Source organism: Manis javanica, chromosome 7 (assembly GCF_040802235.1).
Source record: "Manis javanica isolate MJ-LG chromosome 7, MJ_LKY, whole genome shotgun sequence".
Classification (NCBI taxonomy): domain Eukaryota; kingdom Metazoa; phylum Chordata; class Mammalia; order Pholidota; family Manidae; genus Manis; species Manis javanica.
Genome location: NC_133162.1, coordinates 15,970,363 through 15,990,587, shown reverse-complemented (window position 1 = coordinate 15,990,587; position 20,225 = coordinate 15,970,363). Strand labels below are relative to the sequence as shown.

General features: G+C 47.0%; 1 protein-coding gene across 11 annotated transcripts in view; it reads right to left on the bottom strand.

The window, feature by feature from the left end:
- Positions 1 to 20,225, bottom strand: part of NRAP (nebulin related anchoring protein) — a 67,381-nt gene that overhangs the window by 2,376 nt on the left and 44,780 nt on the right. For all 11 annotated transcript variants that reach the window (XM_073240390.1, XM_073240387.1, XM_073240388.1 and 8 more), the window contains 10 exons: positions 18,786 to 18,983; positions 16,994 to 17,098; positions 15,723 to 15,821; positions 13,726 to 13,830; positions 13,271 to 13,378; positions 12,102 to 12,413; positions 6,674 to 6,778; positions 5,763 to 5,861; positions 4,382 to 4,486; positions 946 to 1,053 (listed from right to left, as the gene is read on the bottom strand). In XM_073240390.1, the coding sequence (XP_073096491.1) occupies positions 946 to 1,053; positions 4,382 to 4,486; positions 5,763 to 5,861; positions 6,674 to 6,778; positions 12,102 to 12,413; positions 13,271 to 13,378; positions 13,726 to 13,830; positions 15,723 to 15,821; positions 16,994 to 17,098; positions 18,786 to 18,983 (1,344 nt within the window). The remainder of the gene's footprint in view (positions 1 to 945; positions 1,054 to 4,381; positions 4,487 to 5,762; positions 5,862 to 6,673; positions 6,779 to 12,101; positions 12,414 to 13,270; positions 13,379 to 13,725; positions 13,831 to 15,722; positions 15,822 to 16,993; positions 17,099 to 18,785; positions 18,984 to 20,225) is intronic.

Here is a 20,225-nt window from a genome sequence, read left to right as displayed (position 1 = left end):
TGCTGTAATTAACAATCTGGCAGGAAGAGAAGTACACTCACTCTCTTCGCAGCTTCTCTTCCTCTGATTCTTTCCAGCCGTCAGGGACCCAGTCCAGTGGTCCTGAGACCAACTAGGTGAAGAACCAGGTTCATTTCCTTTCACTTTTTAAATTTCCAATCTCAAAGTCCACCGTGTGGTCCTACCACCTGATTAGTATGTAGTAGCACCACGTGCATTTGATAACACACACACTGGTCTCCACCCTGCTCAACGAGATGAGTCCTTGGTGTCTCACTATCTAACTGCTAAAAATGTTTCTAAGTGTTTGCTCTTGATTTCTGTACTTGCCTCATGTGGACCAGTACCAAGCCATTCATGAATGATTTTGTATCTAGTCAATAATGCCTTACTTTTTAATAATAATGGCTGCCATGTTATGAACACTTGTTATTCGCATGACACCATAAACTATTTTGTTTTCATTCCTATATCAACCATATGAGACAGGAATTTGATCCCTATTTCACAAATGGAGAAGCTGGAGTTCAGAGGATTAAGCAGCTTGCCCAGGAACATAGGACCAAGTCCAGAGTGGCTGAGCCAGGATGTAACTCAAGCCAATCCAGGAGAAAAGCCCAAACTCTTTCTGCCCCATCACACAGCACTTCAGCTAAGAGAAGTCCTTCTGTTGCAAATGAACAATCAGTCACAGGTTAATTAACTTACAGGTACACAGACCTCAGTTTTTAAGAGTGCCTCTCTTAGAAGAGAGAGAGTAGGAATACAACCCTCCTTAACTCCAAATTTCTGGCTAAGATTCTGGAAAATAAGGCCTATTTATTTCTTTCATTTGAAATACTTGTTCAGTTTTGGCCCCTGGTGGTTTGCTTTTTAACAGAACTGGGAAAACCAGAGTAAAACCCATCACTGACAGAGGAAAAGAGAGACAGCTGGAGGCCTTACATCGCTGGCGATCTCCCGGGACACCCGGGCAGTCTGGAATGGGATGGCATCCAGTCTGAAGTCGTAGCCACCAGCCCTGGTCTGTTCCCAAGAGTTTCTGTAGACTTTCTAGAGGGGAACACAACAAAGTGAGTGAGCAGGCAGTGAATCACTCCATGTCTGGCATGTTGCCGGTTGTCAGTGGGAGCAGTTCCTAAGCGCATCCCCTCTGCCTTGCTGGTGCCCAGAACAGCAGAACCCATGGCTCCACCTCCCTCCCGAGGACCTCCCTGGCTCTGGGGTTAGTGGGGCTGACCACAGAGAGCTTCAGCTCTAAGCCCCAACCTGAGCATGAGGCCCTCATCTTGGGGGTTTTGGGGCCAGTGGGACTGGCTCATTGGCTACATCCCATTGGTATCATCAGACACCCCACCCCACTCCTTCCTGTTTCAGAATTCGCTTTCTGTGCCTCAAGTTTGTAGCTTCCAGATGCCAGAACTCAGAGTTTGAGAACCCTGTTTCTTCCCACATGCTGGGCGTGCTGTTCCTTGGGTCCTGGCACCCGCGTGTTCATTAGCTGCACTGACTTCCTAGGGGTCCCTCAGCGACCTCTGATGCCATGTGACACCACCACTCTGAAGCCTGCCGCATCCCATGCGCACCCCCAGTGCCTGCAGTGAGGAAGAGCCTTCACTTGAATTAAATTGATTGCCAAGAACCTGACCGACTTCCTGACCCATGTATTTCACATCTTCCTCTTTCATTTTTTTCCCTTTTCAAGCCGTTCTCACACACCCTCTGGGAGTCTATAATCACATCCTCTTAGACCTCAGGTAGACCCACATCACCGAGAGAGGCATCAAAATCTCCCATGCCTTCATGGAGCTGATAATATTTTTTAAGAGAAGGGAATGGCACCATGAAAGGAGCCATCTGGAGATCCCAGCGGAGTGCTGTCCTTTATTCAGCCACCGAGAAGGGAGACAGCAGGTGAGACACATCACCAGCAGATGACAAAGTGACAGCCCCATACCAGGTTGGTCACTCACTCACTCCAAGAGCCCCAGCAGGCCAGGGTGGGGTCAGGGGTGGGAGGCTTAAAAACCTTATTTTTATCACTTGGAAATAGAGGTCAAGGCTAAAGCTCTCTTCTACAGCAGACTGGGGGATTTAGCAAAGGAGGAATGGCAGATAAAAAGCAAAGTGCCTCACGCCCTCTGCAAGTGGGCCTGGAACGCAAGGGGCCATGTAAAGCTTGCGCCAAACCTGGTGGACCTCATCATTTTTAGGTACTGCTGTCTGTCAGCACCTTCACCTTCAGCCTCGCCATCGAGTCCAACATCCAACACCACAAAGCATGATAAATACTAAACACCCCCTATGTTCAAAGGACAAAAAAACACAGAGCCAGCAATCACTGGGGTACTCACCTAACTGATGGGTCACACACAGGCCCAAGGGATTAGGCTAACTGGGTCACCACTGAGTTTAGCAGGTGGGACTGAGCAATGCAGAAGGTGGGAAACGCATTCAGATAATCAACCAACCCTTTAGCATGATGCATCCTATTTGGCGGTCCCCAAAATATTAGAGTAGCAAATGGAGTCAAAACTCTTCTCATTCCCTAGAAAAGGAGACCGTCAGCACTTCCCCCCAAAAGAGCCAGGCTCGGTAACAACTGTACACAGCAGCAAACTTCAGCATCACCCCCACTTTGGTGTTCAACGCACCCCAGCTTCCAAGTCTCTGCAACTGAGGGTCACCTAGAGAACATGGCCCAAATCGGGGTTCTCCCAAGGCTCTGACTCCCTTTCTCTTGGTAACTTCTCCCTGTATACTATTTGCTTGATTGTCATCACTTCCTCCCTGAGTTTTTATATTCTGTTGAGGTTTTTTGCTTTGCCACTGGGAGTCTTTAGATTCCATAGGCTCTTTGATCTGGGACCCGGGGTGCTCCTCTTCTTTATCACAGTGGGCACAGTTTTGTCCTCATCCTCACACATTAGAGTCATTTGATTTTTAGTTATTTCGGCTGCCTTACACATCTCAATGGCTTTCTTTGCCCAGGAAGGTCACTTTCCCTCCACATCTTCCTCACAGAGCACTTGATCCAATTGTGCGTATTCTACACGCCCCCGAAGAAGTGCTCTTTCAAAGGAGGTTCATCAGTTCTCCATATCCGCATGCCCTGGCGGCTAATTTCAGCTCCTGGACTCTACAGACTTGTGAGAGGAAAGATGCTTTGTCACCAACCTGGGGCGGCTGTCCTCCTTACGCTGGGCCCCCAATGGACTGGCAGTTTTACCCCAGGGTCCAGGGCTATGGGCCTCCAATATTCCTCAGATGGAGGCCCTGCCTTCCCCAATCCGTGAAGCACTAACATGATGGATGTTCTGTCGGAGCTCTGCTGGGGGGGAGGCCCCACTTCCCCAGATGGAGGTCAGCCCACCAGAGCTGCTGTTCTAAAATTATCCCTCGTACATCCCTCAAAAGCATCAAATGGTCATAATAACTCATATTTACAAAGCGCCATCGCATTCACTGCATGGGATCCCACAGGGCTTTACAAATGCAACAAACTAATACACACGCTAACTAGAAGGCACTTCTCGCCAACCCCCGCAAGGCAGCCACCTCTGGGGTGAGCGGTAGCAGCTGTTGATCTGCACGGAGCCCCAGGACACAATGGCCAGACCAGGGAGGGAAGAATGGCTGGACTCTGGGAGGCCCTACGCTGCCCCGGGCCGACACACTCAGCCTGTGTTATTCTGATCTGACAGCGTCTTTTGATTCTGCCGCCTTGCTACCTGTTATCCCAGGATCACAGCCTTGCTGGCCAAGCAGCTGCCTATTCTATTACAACCAGGGGCCTCCAACCCCTGCTAACAACAAGCGTGGGTTTAGGAAACAGCATCTTGGTTATGCACGCAAAGGGCACACATCCAAGGGAAACTAAAGTGTTGGAGGCCATAGCCTCACACACAAAGGAGCGGATTGCTTTCGGACCCGATGCACTACAATCACGGCGTCTTTCCAAACTGTGGAGCGAGGAGGCACACTCCGTCTCCAAAGTTCTGCTGCTCTGAACGGCTGAGAGGTGCCCAGGGAACACACAGAGCAGGGGTCTGCAGCTGCCATGGCCAGGGGACTGTGCCTCTGATGACAGAGCTCTTTGGAGCCATGCCCAGAATCAGAATTGTAGAGCTGGAAGGAACCACAGGTGTCAGTTAGCCCAGCTTCATCCCCATTTCACAGCTGAGGAAACTGAGGCCCAGCAAGGAAAGTGACTCGAAGTCGCACATGCAGTTTGTCCCATTCTCAGTCCAGTGTTCTTTATGTTTCAAGTCCTCCTTCCTAAGACTGTTTTTTTTTTTTTAAACATAAAATAAAAGCCAGCCTGGGCACAGATAACTTCACAGAAATGAGGCATACAGCACATGACCTGCGGTTCACTTACATCACTGAGATGCAGCGCGTTGAGGCGGGCTCGGGTGAAATCAGGGTGGTCAGGGACCAGGGTGTATCTATGCAGGGATTCCGCATCCCCCAACCTGTACAGGCGCTGTGGGTAAGACAGGATCACAGTAAACAAAGAGCTGCCCTTGCTGAAACTGCAGGTGAAAAGCAAGCTGCCCCTCCCACCCAAGTGCCACCGTGGGAGCAGAACCCAGCCCTACACACGGACAGCACCCCCCGCCAAAAAGCACTCATGGAGGGGCCCGTGTGCCCAGGGTCAGGTGGGCTTGGCTGGTTTTAAAATAGACCCTGTTCAAAAAATTCATCAAGATCCGCTCCAGATGAGCAGCATATCAACATCCTGGTTGGCCGTATGTGTGTTTTACAAACAGTATAAGTGAGTGGACACTTCAGAGTCTTTGCAATTGACCGTTGTTCAAACTTTTTACTAGTAACCAGATGCCTTCATGCCTTTGTGGCTTAACTTTAACATTATGAAAAGACGCAAGAGCGAACACATCTTTTTTTATCATATGATGCCTTAAAGTGTGTTCAGAGAATTAAAGTTTTCGAAGTCCATCAGGGTCCCAGGAAGATACAATTTTAAAACTCAAGCTTAATCTTAGTTGCTATTTTAGAGCAGTGATCTGAGCACTGCAAACAATTTTAGGAAGTGATTGAATCTCATCTATTTTTAGAGAAGCAAATATAGGATTTAATATTCTGGTCCTTCCCCAAATTCAATTTGGGCTTTGCAAATGTGACTGAGTCAGTACAACATTTGGACTCTGTGGAAGGACAGGCCAGCTTTGTTACATGTGTGTGAAATCGAATCCCTTGACAATTTCAGAGAAAAAACATATTTAACTTCCTTATCTTTGAAATAAATACAGGAGAGAAGAAACTGGAATAAATCATAGAGTAAAAGCAGAAAGAAGTTTTGCATATAGCTGTCCTTTTCTTTTTTTCTAACTGGGCTATGTTCAGCTTTTAATTCCATCACCATATATCAATAATTACAAGGTATCTGATGTAGTGTTTGGCAAAGGATCATCAATGATACTTAGTATTATTGTTATGATTACAAATCAAACCATACGGACATTTATTGAGGACTTACTTTGTTCTAGATACTTGCTAAGAGCTTCAAGGATTTTTATTTACATAATCCTTGTTTTAATTCACTTGATCTTATGAAATGGTACGATCATTCCCCTCCTTTGAAGGGAATGGGGGTCAGAAGAGACAAAGTAGCCCAGGAAGACCCAGGTAATGGAAGGTTTGCACTCACATCTCTCCAGAGCCCATACTCCTAAGCACTGACCACTGGGAGGCATTCCCCACTACTGGACACCTGGGATGAGCAATGACAAAACACTCACCTCACTGCAATGCATGTAGCTGTTCTTGGCATGAAGCAGGTCCGGGGAGTCAACCACTGTGGTGAACTTGATACTGTCCGGTTTTTTACGGTATTTGGTCTGTAAGAGGAAGACAAAAATTCCCCAAGGAAGAGTCCAACACCATGCATTTTTCTGGATGCAGCTTCCCCCCACCTAGCTAGTACCAAAGATACCAATGACATTATTGGAAAACAAGTCTCTCTTCTTGGTGGGCACCTAACAAGAGCACAGAAGAGATCCAAGCTGCCTCTGTGATAAGGATGATTTTATAGGTATTTGCTTTCTTGAAAAAAGAGGCTGCAAAATACCATAGCTCACCACCACAACAGAGGAATTGAGCAGAGGGAAGGATTCGGCATCAGTGTGGCCCTGCTCAGACCTTGTCCAAGTAAGTTCTGCTATTAAGAAACTGAAGAAGGCCAGAGGATCTCCTAGAGGAGATTCCAGGGTAAGAATTCCCATCAATACCGTGGGGAGCTCAGTAAATGTAATGACTCTTGTGCAACTTTTAACAGCATCAGAAAGCAGCTAACCCCTGGGTTCTGGACACTCCGAGTAAACTCAGTAGGTAGGTGGCAAATTCCACACACTCCCCATTAATGGGCCAGTTTAGATCGTAATTGTATATGATGTTTCTCTTGAGAATCTTCTAATGCATCATCCCTCTTTCACTGTCTGATTTGGAACATGCCTTTGACTCCCCAGCATGTGTGTTCATTTGGAGGGAAATCTTGGTCTGTCATGGGATTTGGTTGCAAATGTCCCTGGAAAAACACTGGGAGTCCAGTGACCCTGGGGCCCTCTTGGTCCTCTCTACTGCATGAGCAGGTTTCCTCTTCAAGGGAAAATAAATGCTGGTTGTATTTATGGTAGAGTCATGTTAACAGTACCTCACTGATGAGTTCTCCAGCCTTCTTTGCATTCTCAATCTGTGGGGAACTCAGTGCCAGCCACGCTGTCCCCTTCATGCCCATCAGGTCTGATTTGTAGCGCAACTGCAGGAAAAGAATCATTGGCTTTTATCAGAAGAGTCTCTAAGGCTGTCAGAGCATTTCAAAAAGATCTTTGATTTGTAATCACACTTGTAATAATGCCTCATCACAACATTTCAACACCTTCATTTGGACGTCTTCTGCATGCCATTAAGTCAAACTGTTTGAATTTGTGCACTCTGCCAAAAATTGAATAATGGATCATGCATAAGATACAAGAAGGCCCCACCAGTGAATTGGCAGGATTTCAGGCAGAAGGTAATGACCTCTGCAGAGGATCAACTTAAGAAAGAGCTGAGAAATATGCCTGAGCCCAAGCATCAGCCCTGATTACCTTGTTACAATTTGGCAGTGAGGTGATCACCTGCCTGCCTAAATAGAAACATCTTATACACTTTCAACTGATGAAAGGACTTTGAGCTCTGGATCAAGCCTGCTGGGACCCAAAGCAAATTACTTTACCAAACGTGACTCAGTTTCTCTCTATTGATACCTGAAGGTCATAACAACCCTCTGTTCCTATGAAAATAACTGACAGCGCTCAGGAGCAAAAGCCACTCTATACGTTAGAATTGTTTTTGTCTTGTGGCAGCTGAGAGAGGGGGAGGTAATTATAGCAGGACTCCAGAAACTGGAGCAAACTTTGATGCCACCATCTAAGTAAGAGTATATAAGCCATTTTAATATTTTTGCGCCTAGGTTTGCCCACTCCTCCTCCTATCATTCATTATTTGCTTATATTGCAAAAATGGGCCAAGTCGTCCATTTTCTTCATTTTAAGGACTCAGAAGATTAGAACTATGGCATCATTCCTGGGAGAAAAATCATAAGTGGTGCTTTAAGCCAACAGGCCTGATTAGTAGTCTCCTAAAACATTAAATCTTATTACTATTCCTCTGTCTGCCCATTTCCTAGGATGAGATAGTCGCATGAATGCTTTTCTTGCTCCCTTTATGGAAATTAGGTATTTTTAAAGGTGGAAAAAGCCTCTCTAAGGAAATCTGAAATTCGGATTTAAATGAAGCTGATGGCATTTGTCTAATTTAGATATAAGCTCTGCTGTAACGCAAAATATCACTCCAGATGTCAGGCTTTCGTCCTTTTTAGTTTTCTTTCATTTTGGGATTCACAGCATTGCTCACAGCTGGCCTCAAAGAGGGCCCCTTTCTGATCTACTGTCTGCTGGTTAATGCCCCTGTGCAAATTCAACTCTGCTTTCCAACTGGTGAAGGGAGACATCACTCAGGTTCAGGAGCAGGTTTCAAAACCCCATGTCAGTAAGATTGCTTTTTATACGGCGATCTTTAGTCTACACCGGCAAAGCGTTTGCCTTCCACTCTGATAAAGAACAGAGAAAATTGGATAAATTTCTAAGTTAGAGAGAATAATCCTACAGGGCCTCTTCACAGCCAGGCCCTGCTCCTTTCATAAGCAAGATGAAGTGGGGAGCACTCTTTCAACTTGCCTTTTGTTGAGCTGAACAGTACAATCGCAGGTAAGTCAGAAGGCAAGATGCAGGTTCCCCAAAGATCTGACTGTGCCTCTGACTCTCTTATAAATGGATTGTCTATTGATATTTCAGCTCCCAGCCCAGCTCTGACTATTCACATAGAACCTAAAAACAACACGCCTGCCCCAGACTTGGTGATGGGAGAGGGGAGGAGGGGAAGGAAGTCGAGAAGAATCAGCTGCCCAAAGATGGTTTCCAAGACAGAGTCGGAGATAATAAGACATCTTCTCATGCTGCCCAACTAAATTCTTCTCCAAACGGCAGTCTCTATTTTTTTTTCTCTTGCACATATTAAGGCCTGGCTGACACCTTCAAATCCACCTATGGGGTTTCCCAGCTCCCATATTTTGGAGCACTGCATTACAAATGTACAAGCTGCACATTTTGGTCCCTGATTCCAACAGGTAGGACATAAACAACTGTACCTGGGAGGTGGCTGTGGGTAAGGAGTATATTTATTATATTAATAAGACTTTATAATCATTGCCTTACATAGCATGTATTTTGCTTTAGACTCATGATCTCACTCAGTCCTCACACCATCCTGCAACAGAGGGCTTCTTCTACCCATTACAGAGCAATTTTGGAGTTTCAATGATTGTTTAGAACTTGGAGGAGCCATCAGTTGCTGTCGTCTGGGCGTAATACACACGTAGCACTAAGAAAGCACCTGGGTTTCTAATCAAGCCACCAGGGGGCACTGAACCAGGAGCCAGGAGACCATTGCTTGGTCTTTGCCCCTTATTCGCTGTTTGATCTTGAGCAAGTCATTTCCCTGCCAGCTTGGGATCCTGGCAAATTACTTAATATTGCTGCATCTGTAAAATTGCAAGTAATACCAGTACCTGTCTAGATACTAAATGAGATAGTCGTGCAAAATATTTAAACAGATGCCTGGCCCAGAGTAAACATCCCATGCATTTTAGCAATTGTTATTGTCATCACTGTTATTTCTAATGGGGAAGCTGAAGCCCAGAGAGCTTAAGGAGTCTTCCCAAGGTCACAAGCTATAAAGGATGAGACCAGGACTGTCCCCCGACAGTCCCTACCTGTGCTTTTTAGTACTTCCTCCTGCCCCTGTGCAAGATCACAGCCATTCATGGTGGAGAATTGCCTGGACAGAGCATGTGTCAGGAGCATTCCTTGACTTGAGCAATCATGCCCTTGAGAACCGTCTCCCCAGGGCTGAGCACCTCTTGGCTCCCTCTGGCCAGACCCACAGCTTTCCTTTTGGCCTGGGTGGGAGAGGGCAGGAGAAGGGGCTGAAGGCAGGGGGCTACTCTTCCTCCTACAGCCTCTGCAGAACTGAGTGAACTCATGTTGCCCATTTGTTTCCTTTTCTGCATAAGATAGCCACATGAAATTGGATTTTTCCATAATGATTGCAAGAAAACTGAAGCTTCAGAACCAGGTTGGACATTGTGAGGTCTACTGTTCACAGAATCTCAGAATCTAGACCCCCTAAATGAACAAAGTTGAAATGAACAAAAAACAATACATGAAACACAATATGATAATTTAAAATTTAGGTAATAGTTTCTCAGCATTCAAAATTTTAATACCTGTCTTATTTTATAAAATGTCAGCCTATTGTCAACTACCATTCCTTGGAATACTTCTTCTTAGATTGTTCTTCCTACCATTTTTAGTGTTAAAATATCCTTTCTTTTCATAAATAGCAGTGACATAAATGATAGCTTGAGGTAGTGTTTAGTTTTTTTCCTTTTTCCTTAGTAAAATAAAAATCTGACATTATGTTGATGCCACCATTTAAAAACTATTTTCCCATGAGCCCCTAAATCTGGGGTCACTGATCAAATTGTTTTTGTTTTTCTGATGGAGTGAATGGAGGCCCAGAAAGTGAAGGCGCTGCTCAGGGATACACAGCCAGTAAGTGACAGAGCTGGGCTTCTAATGCACATCTTCAGGCTCCCAGCTGAGTGTCCCCACCTGCTCTAGGCAGCTTCTGGGTCTTCTTCAGGGCCTTGCCTGGTTCCAGAGGTTTCTCTTCTCCCCAGGAATAGGCGATTGGCAAGAGGGGCCCTGACTGGCACTGGAGTCATTTCTATGAGCTATCCTTGAGGGCTGCAGGACGGCATTCTAGTAAGGGGAGGCCTTTCCAGATGGAACTTGGGCTGGCACTTTAGTAACTACATCCCCTGTGGGGCCCAATGAGTCCACCTGCTCCATACTTGACTTGATGGTGAACAGCACAATGTTGCCATTCCAGCAAATTGTGACGGATAATTAGATGATCATTAAATCATTACATTATTACATCTTAGTCATCAATTATGTGTCTATAATACTCTGCCTGTGCCATAAAGCTCAACTAAGAGCAGTCATTGCCCTGAAAGCAACCGAAAAGGCTTGGTATAGAGAACATCATCAAAACAGCTAACACTTACTGGATGGTCTTATGGACCCAGCCCTGTGCTAAGGGCTCAACTGAGAACTGGGTTCTCAATCTGCTGTAATTTTGCCCCCCAGGCAAATTTGGCAATACTTAGAATATCTTGGGGGTATTTAGAGCAACTGGGGGTAGGTTGGAGCTATGGGTATCTAATGGGTAGAGGCCAGGGATGCGGCAATACACAAAACAGGCCCCACAACAAAGGATTATCCTGCCCAAAACATCCAAGGAGCTCGTGTGGAGAAACCCTGATACTGATGGTAGGGTTACGTGACAACAGTCCCACTGGTTATGGTCTAAAATGAGTGCCTTCTTCCTGGGGCTTAAAGAGACAATGTGTGCCTGCCTCTTGGCCACGCACTGTGTGCTCTGCAGTGCTGACCATGACCACACTATCATCTGACCGTGTCCAGCCGAGAAAAGTGAGGCCCAGAGAAGGCATAGGGCTGACTCCAGAGCAGCTGACCCCAGAACCTTCCACCATGTGGGAGGGGTTGGTGCCTTTGGGACTGGGGGGTGCTCTCCTTTCTATATCCGGTGTCTACACCTGCACTGTAGGAAGCATGACTCCCCTGCACTGAGCTGCCACCTGCCCAGAGAGCAGGATGCACGAGGGTGTGGGTTCTGGAGCAGTCCTGCCTTGGCCACTCCCATGTGACCTCATTTGTAAAAGAGCAACACCTGTCCCCACCTGATAGTGCTGTAGCAAGGGTGACAGGAGGGCAAGCAGTTGCAGGTGTCAGCTGTGCTTCATGGCTCTCCTCCCGCCATCCCCATCACCTGCTGTGCAGCCCCTGCTGTCTCTGGGACTCCCTCCCTGACCTCGCCCTCCTCACTCACCCACCTGCTGCTCTCTGGCCTCACAAATGCAGAGGCTTCTCCAGCTCAGGGTCTTGGCCTTTGAATTGTCTGTTCTCTTTGCTGGAGTGCTCTATCCTCTGCCCTTACCCACTCTGGTCTTTGCTCACATGTCACCATTTCAGTGGGAACTACCCTGACCCCCTATTTTAATGTACACATGTGCAGGTACATACACACGTTCACACCCTCCTACCCCACATCTTGGCTTTGTCTGTTTCCATAGCATGCATCCCCACCTGATGTACTATATATATATATTACTTAACATACTTTATCTCCCTCCCATACAATGGAAGCTCCATGAGCATAGGACTTTTTTGATTCTTGTTGACTGCTGTATCCCCAGGGCCTGGAATGGTGTCTGGTACATAGTAGCTGATCAATAAAATCTGTTGAATGATTCTAATCTATATGACATAAATTGAACAAGTCTTTTTTTGGGGTGGGAGGTAAGGGTCCAAAAGGCTAAGGAAGCAGATTTCCCAGGCTTGATGTGAGGAGGAAGGTCGGGGCTGGTGTGTGACCCACAAGGGCCCTCCTACCTCACTCTGCAGGGCATGAGCTTTCCTGGCCCAGGCCATCTTCAGGTCCTCGGGCAGCGCTGTGAACTCGTGGCACCGCGTCCTGTAGTTGTGATCACTGGCCAGGGCCTGGGCCTTCCTGGCATGGACCAGGTGCACCATGTCCATGGGCAGGTGGCACTGGGCTTGGCTGCTCGCTGCCTCCCTCCTGTACTGATGCTCGCTCTGCAGCTGGCCCACCCGCCGACAGTGCTGGAGCCGGGGGTCATCGCTCACACTCCGGGCCCCAATCAGCCTCCCTCGTTCCTTCACAAAGTCATGTCTGTAGAGAAACTGGAAGGGAGGACAAGCCAGTCAGGAGCTGGCATTGCACCTGCTTCAATTCCACCTGTGCATTTTCATTGCAAACCCTAGAAAAATCACCTGTTCTTACACTAAGAGGTGATGATTATAAGAAAGAGCACAGTGAGGTTGGCCGGAGAGCAATCTTCCTCCCTGGGGGATGAACAATCAAAACATTGCTACATTCTTTCTACCTAATTAAAACCAGATCCTCAAAATCTAAGTAAGGGCCCCACTCCCTTACAGGTCCTGTGGCTAAAAGGAATTTATCAGAAAGGGTAAAAGAGAAACTTGTGCTTCCTCCGTTCACATTTGGAACCCAAAAGACAGGATCTATTTATTTGAAGTTCACATTTTCTAGGATTTGTTCATGGGAAAGAAAAAGTCACCTTCACATCCCAAAGCTATGGATGCTATCAACAGAGTGGCTGGGACATAGCTGGCAAATCCTAATGCCAACGTGTGAAAACGACAGAGAGCTGAGAGGGAGATGTGTTATGGCTGTATTACAATTTTGGCTGAGTTGTCTGTATAGTTTTGGGTGGAATTAGAAAAAAGCTAGTTCACACACTGCAGAGGGATCACTGCCTAGACATTGCAATTAGTAATAAATCATAATCTCCCGGCTGCTTGAGCCCTTGGCCTGAATTTAGCTTCTGATTCATACAGCCTTTTCTTTCCCTCCCTCCATCCAAAGAACCTCATTCATAACTAATATATTCTGCAGGTGACATCGTGTCTCACATGATGACAGATTTGCTTTAATTCAAGAAAATCAGCTGCAGACATGGTTTTACATGAAGTTAACAGAAATTAGGCAAGATGGAAGGTCATATCATTCAACTCACATCACTGGCTATATCTCCAGAGACCCGAGCAGCCTGGAAGGGGAGAGCGTCTATTGTCAGCTTGTAGCCTTGAGCACGGAGATTACGCCAAGACTCCTTGTATTTTGCCTACAGTAGGAACATATGTAGATCTTTAAAAAAAAAAATTACATGAATCAGCCAACATGTACTGTCAGCTAACCCTTTCATTTGTAGTACATTGTTCCAGAATCAATTCCTGACAAGCAAAAAATTTCTATCTTGCAAAGAGTATCTCATTAGCACACACACCATCATGGGCTCTGGTATATGTGTCCTCGATACATTTATGAAAAGGTGTATTTAACCTGAGCATCTCGAAGACACTTTTCTAAAAGTCTACATGACCACCAGAAGGGTCACTGTGAGACCCCATCACAGACACGGGTCCACGTGGCTTTGGAGCACGCGGAACCGCAGCAACAGGAAAGGCTTACGTCACTCAGATTGGCCGCGTTTGCTTTCGCTCGGACAAACTCAGGCAGACCCACGGTCGTGGTGTACTGGTGTCTCGCGTCCTCTCCAGCTGCTTTATAGAGGCGCTGGGCAAAGCAAGAGAAAAGAAAAAGCCAGAAGGTGAGTGAGTGAGTGCATGGAGGTCCCTCGTTTACAACTGAGAGAGAGATTTTAAAAGGCCATTCACTGTGTCACGGATACACCTTCAGCCTCAGGGATGTTTCTTTCCAGAAAGACAGTCTTTGATGAGTCAAACTGAGTACTATAAAAGGACTACATACCTAAGAAATTGCAAGTTCCTTTTGTCAGGGTTTGGAACATGTTACCCCAAAAGATGGCACCTAGGCACATTGAATATTTTAAGCTGAAGGAATTTGAGAAATGGCAGGTGCTGGAAGAACTCTCTCACCTTTTCTCCTGAAGCAAGTCGCAAGGTCTTCCATGGAGAGGTGCCCTCCCTCTACCTGGAGGAAAAGCGCATCCTATCTCCAAAGACCAAGGGATGCAGAGGGAGTCGTAACAAACAGACCTTGCTGGATCCCCACCACCACCACCACCACACCGCCCCTTTTACTACACTTAGCTTACTTCTTTTGTCCTAGCACATTTCTGTGACTTTATACTCCTCAACACACCTAGTATAAAAAGGTTCAGACTTACTGTTTATTTTGCTCTTCATTTTCTTATGAAAGTGCCTGTTTCACGTAGAGCTTCTATTAAATAAAGTTGTGTGCTCTTTTTGTTTTTAATTTGTCTTTTGTTACAGAACCCCAGCTAATAACCTAAGATGGGTCCTGGAAAAGGTATTTTTTTTCCTCCCCTACCCTTTGCTCAATAATAAGCTGAGGAAAGAAAAATACATTTCAGAACACTACCAACTTCTTTCCACCATCAACTTTTTCCTGAGGACACAGTGTAAAGACAATAATAAGATCTGAGAGACTTAGGGGAGGCTCTGCCTGGTGAATGGGAGGTTCCCAAATCTTGGTTTACATCCTTTACTAAAGCCCGGGGCTCCTTCCGTGGGAGAGCAAGTCCCAACACTGCCCTGGATGGACTCACGCAGTATGAAGGCACTTTTTCTCATGATCAGAACTGGGTCTGTGGTTGCTGCGCTCCCCGAGACCAGAGGCCATCCTAAGAGGCAGTCAGCTCACAAAGCAGGCAGGGAAGGCTCCATAGGAATTTAAAATTGATAATGTCATTACACAGCCCTTTGGACTTTCTTATCCCAAGCTGCTGTTTCTTAGTTTTTGACTTGGGTGAGAGTGGCAGCTAATCATATAAAGAGCCAAATCTCAACTGCCTTCTAATTCAACTCTCTGCGAAGAGCTCACTTTCTATTTCAAACCTGTAAGAGCCACTAAGAAGCAGAACCAACAGGACCGGGACAGTGATTTGATGAATGAGATTCCCTCCCTCTCTATTGAAGTGTGAACTGGGTAAACGATGAGGGAGAAGAGAAGAGAAGAGAGAAAGTCCAGAAGTCTGACAAATGCCACACATATAACTTCCTTGAATAAACACACATCTTCCATCTGCTCATCACTGGATGACAACATAAAAGTGGTTCACCAATATTTGCCTAGAAAGAATGACTGAATGACAGACCAGTACTTCTCAAACTGTAATGTGCAAAGGAAACACATGAGCATCTTGTTAAAAGATCGTGTGGGTTCAATGGGTCCAAGGTGGGTCCTGAGGTTCGGCATTTCTAACAGGCTCCCAGGAGATGCTGGCACTGCTGGTCTGTGACCGCATTTGCATTTGATGGGGGAAGACTATAGACTAAACCAGATTTCCACCCAGGTCTTCTTTCCTTCTGGAAAAATGTTTAGGCTCCACATAATAACATTCTTTTCTTTTCAACCGTCCAAGCACACACCCGTGCTTCCCCCCACCCAGAAATAGTCACACATATTTTTAACAGTCTAGCAGTTTTTTAAAAGCCCATTCTAAAGCCATCAGGAGATTTTACCTCATTTGTGATCTGGTTGCTGAGTTTGGCGTGAAGGAGGCTGGGAGTGTCTGCCACTGCTGTGTACCTGAATGACTGCGGGTGCTGACGATATTTACTCTGAAGTCACACACAAGAGGGAAGGAGAAGACTTGGTAAGGGATAAAGCCAGAAGGAGAACCAGCTCTTAAGTACTAGTTATGCCACGTCATTTTGCAAAGGATGCTTAGTCTGCCATCTGGAATCCAGATCAGCACCTGCTCCTGTGACCTCAGAACTCAGTGGGATGAAGAAGCAGAGACCTTTGCTTGCTGGAAACCCAGACCTCCCCAGCTTTGGAGTGTCCCAGAAACAACGGAGCATCTTAAAAATACATATGCCTGCACTCTACCCAGGAAGGCCAGGATTCAGTAAATCATCATTGGGCCCAGGTCTCTGTATTTTTTTAGAGCTCCAAAGGGGATTCTGATGCATTACCAAGTTTAGAAACCACTTGCTTTAGATATTTCTCTGCAAAAGCAAACCACAAAGTTAAATCTCTCCTCCCACAATGAGGCCAATCCCACTTTCTCAGAGCTCCTCATCAACGAGTAAGCCCATCTGAAGCACCCAGGCTGGCCATGGTCAGCCTTTTACTTCCAGGGCCTTCCATTATGCATCCACCATGAGTGGAAGTCCCAGAGCCCTCTCAGGGTTGAATAAGATAAACATCCCTTAGGAGTTCAAAGACTTAGAATTCTAGACTTCCGTATTTTTACCAAGAAATTATCCCAAACTTAGAGCAACCATTTGATATACAGCCACCGGAGAAACCCAGTGCTGACATTAGTGCTCATCCTCACAAAAACTAAACAGGAGCAGTATGAGTATCCCTATTTGACTAATTAAGAAGTTGAGGCTCAGAGAGGACAGGTGACTGGCTTGAGGTCACACAGCAGATGAGTGCTGGCCTGGAATTTCATCTGAGGATCCCCAAAGTCTGCCCTCTTCTCATTGTACTCCAGGGCCACTCTTCAAAAGGACCCTAGGAAAGTACATCTTAGGAGCCAGTGAATAATTCTTCTGCATTAATAGAGGAACTGAATCACTCTCTGCAAAGGCATCTTCATGACACCCAGTATGAAGGAGAAACCAATGAGAAGACAGGCTGGAAAAGAGGTTATGCAGAGAATTGTCAGTGCTAAGGATGTGACACCTAATTTGAGCCAGCAGTAAGAAACACCGAGCGCTGTGGACCTACCACAGCTGTGCAAACATACTGGACACAGTCCCCACACCTGGCTCCCAGTTACCTCACTGATGAGTTCAGAGGCTTTCTTTCTCCCTTCAATCTCCAATGTGCCTGGAATGATGCAGGCGACACCTCGCATAAAATTCAGGTCTGACCGGTACAGATTCTGTGAGAAACAATACAAGGAATCAGAAAAGCCAGACTCACAGACCAAGCGAGCAGAGCGATGCCGGAGGACCCACGACAGGACAGCATCCTAATTAAGCCCCAGGCCAAGCCCGTCTCTCCAGGTGTATCATCCTCAGCAAACACACAAACGCTTCTTAGTAAATGCTCTTTAGGGAAACAAAAATGTAGGGCAGAAGAGAAAATTTCTGGTGCCACCTGTCCCAAGAGCTGTTAGAGGGATGCTTAGCAGACTTATTTTAATGTGGGCTATCAAAAAATAAACGCTGCGGCAGACTATGGTGAGAAAGTCAGTTGTCTTGGGGCAAACTGGAAATGGTTTAATAGGTCTTCTAAAACAAAACCTAGCAGCAGAGGGTGGCATGAATTAATCATGGGTTAAGAAGGAACTAATAAATGAATCAAGAACAAGATGGCAAAGACCTGCCCATGTCTGTGTGGGTGGAGGCAAGTGTGTGTGCCAGAGTGACTAGGGCTGACAGTTTAAAGGGTCCCCAAATTCACTCCCCTCAGCCACCGGGGTACCCCTGGGTGTGCTGCCTTCCAATTGTTATCACAATACAAGGCAGGACAAGCGAGGACTCTGCTCAAGTGACAGACGGGCCCCTGAGCCGAGTGTGGCAGCTCCCTTGTTCCTACAGCTGCTCTTGGGTTCCTGACAGTTCATGTCATTCAGTAAACACTGTACACAGGTGTAAAACTCCAACAGATGACAGATACCCAGATCTGAGTGCTGGACAGGCATCACCAAGCCAGGAAGCAATTTTGTGTGGCATTTTATTTTCCACACAGACCCACGACTTGCAAATCTCAAGCATGGAAACCCAGCAAGCTAGGGAACAGGAAAAACCAAGCAGGCTGCCGCCTGGTCAGAGGAGACATCCTGTGTCTCTTTGGGAGTGAGGAAATTTTCCGTGTTTCCCAACCCTCCCCGGCCTGCTCTGCTTCCGTAAACAGGGGGCAGGAGCCAGAGAAGCGTGATGGTGTCCAAGACCCCTCAAGAGGACCCAGGAAGGATCCCTGGGGCCCTGGTTTCCCTGCCCTCCTCCTAACACGCTCTCTGCCTGAAGTGGGCCAGTTACAAAGGGGCTGTGAGCAACCTCTCCCAAAGCCTGTAGCCCTCCTCAGAAGATGTGGCACAGGAATATATGAACCCCAAGAGGAACCCCCCCAGTCCAACCTGAGGCCAGAGGCAACATCATTGGCAAAACTGAACCTTGAGGGCATCTGTGCCAGATGCCATCTAAGCTCAAGTCTCAGCCTGCCCCTCCTTGTTCTCTGACAGCTGTGTGGTCTTGCACAAGTTACTTAACTTCTTTGAGGTTTCCTATAATTTCTCTGTAAAGTGGGGATAAAGACTATTGATGTAGGGTTACTTTGAGGTTTAAATAAGGTAATACATGAAGATGTGATGCTTAGAATTCAGCAGAAATACTCAGTAAGTGGTTGTGGTGGTGCTGATGGTGGTGGTGGGGTGGCGCTGGGGAGATTTGTGGGGTTGTGTCTGAGAGCTAGGCAGGAACACCGGGGCAGTGTTGTCAAAAGAAAACTCAGGTTTAGGACCCCTCACCTTTAGGCCCTTCACTGTGCCAACAAGAGCTTGCAGGTCACTGCCTTGTGGTGAAATCTGAGAGGAAAGAGCTCCGAGAGAGGTCAGGCCTCCTTACCTCGCTCTGTAACTGGTGAGCTTTCTTGGCACAGCGGAGCCTCAGGTCTTCCGCCAAGGAAGTATACTGCGGGAGCGGATGTCTGTAGTCCTGGTCGCTGGCCAGGCTCTGAGCCTTCTTGGCATGCACCAGGGTTACCATGTCCAACGGCAGATGGAACTGCGCCTTTGAGTGTTCAAAGCCTTTCTTGTAATTCACCTAGAGGGGCAGACAGAACAACGGCAGCTATTTCAAAGCCACCATTTGCATCCAGACCATCAGAGAGAGCAGCTACGATGCAACTGTCCCAGGTGAGCACAGGAGATGTTCTTGGCAGGGCCATTCTGCAGGGGGCTGGCTTACCAAGCAGGACTCGCTCCAGGCCCTGACACTCACTACTCCCAGCTCCTGGAGGTCACTGATTTGGGTATCAAAAGCCTGTGGTTCCCTCAGTTGGGGAAAATTCAGAAATTCAAGAGACAGATATAATCTTAGTGATTCCCTCACCCATCTTTAGTTCTGCCCATTTTCCAGAGGTGAGAAGACGCCCCTGCCCACCTGTGCACACCCTCTCTAGGTCAGATTTTAGACACTGGGGGTTCTTTTCTCCTGCTAGCTTATGAAGAACATCAAAGAATCAGATGACCTCTCAGAAATCTGGGATCCAGGAGCAGTGGGTAGATGCTAGGAAAGCCAGTCCTGAGGGTAGGTCTTCCCAAGAACCCAACATGCATCCTGAGGGAGGGGGTAGGGCCCATTCCCAGACCACAAGTGCCACTGCGGTCCTGGAAGGAGCTGTTGGAAGGGCTACGGTGCTTACTACAGGAGTTTTTGGGGTCAGATGCATAGTCAACACCTCCTCCTCCATCCTCCCAACCACCCACTCCCACCTCTGCTGATCTTCCCATCCCTCTAGCATAAAGCCAAGGACAATTCATGTCCAAGCCCAGGACAGAAAGTGGGGGAGAAAGTTTGACACAGAGAAACTGAAGCAGAGAAGAACACGTGAAGCTGTGGAAAGAGCATGAGATGTGGGGCTGGCTCCGTGCCCTGGCTCTGCCCCTTTTTAGATGAGCTTAGGGAAAAGACTGAGCCACTCAGAGTTTAGATCTCCTTATCACTAAACCAGGATGAAAAACAAGGTGCAGTTCCCAGAGGTAGCGTAGTGGGTAAATTCACATTGTTTTGTAAAGTGTTTGGCCCTCTAAAGCATGTTAGACATATTATATTTCATCTCTGCCATTAGCCAGCTCACAAGGGGACAGTGTACGCACACAAGTGCCAGCATCCAGAGGGTCGAATCAAGATTTGCAAACTCAGATGCCTCCAGGAGCCAGATAGGTAGCATAAATGAGTAAAGGAGGAGGTGCGTGGGGGTGGCTGCATGACCAGGAGACCATAGATGCCTTCTAAATGGAATTGTCAGTAATCACCCGAGGAATCCAGGTCTGGCTTCTGGCC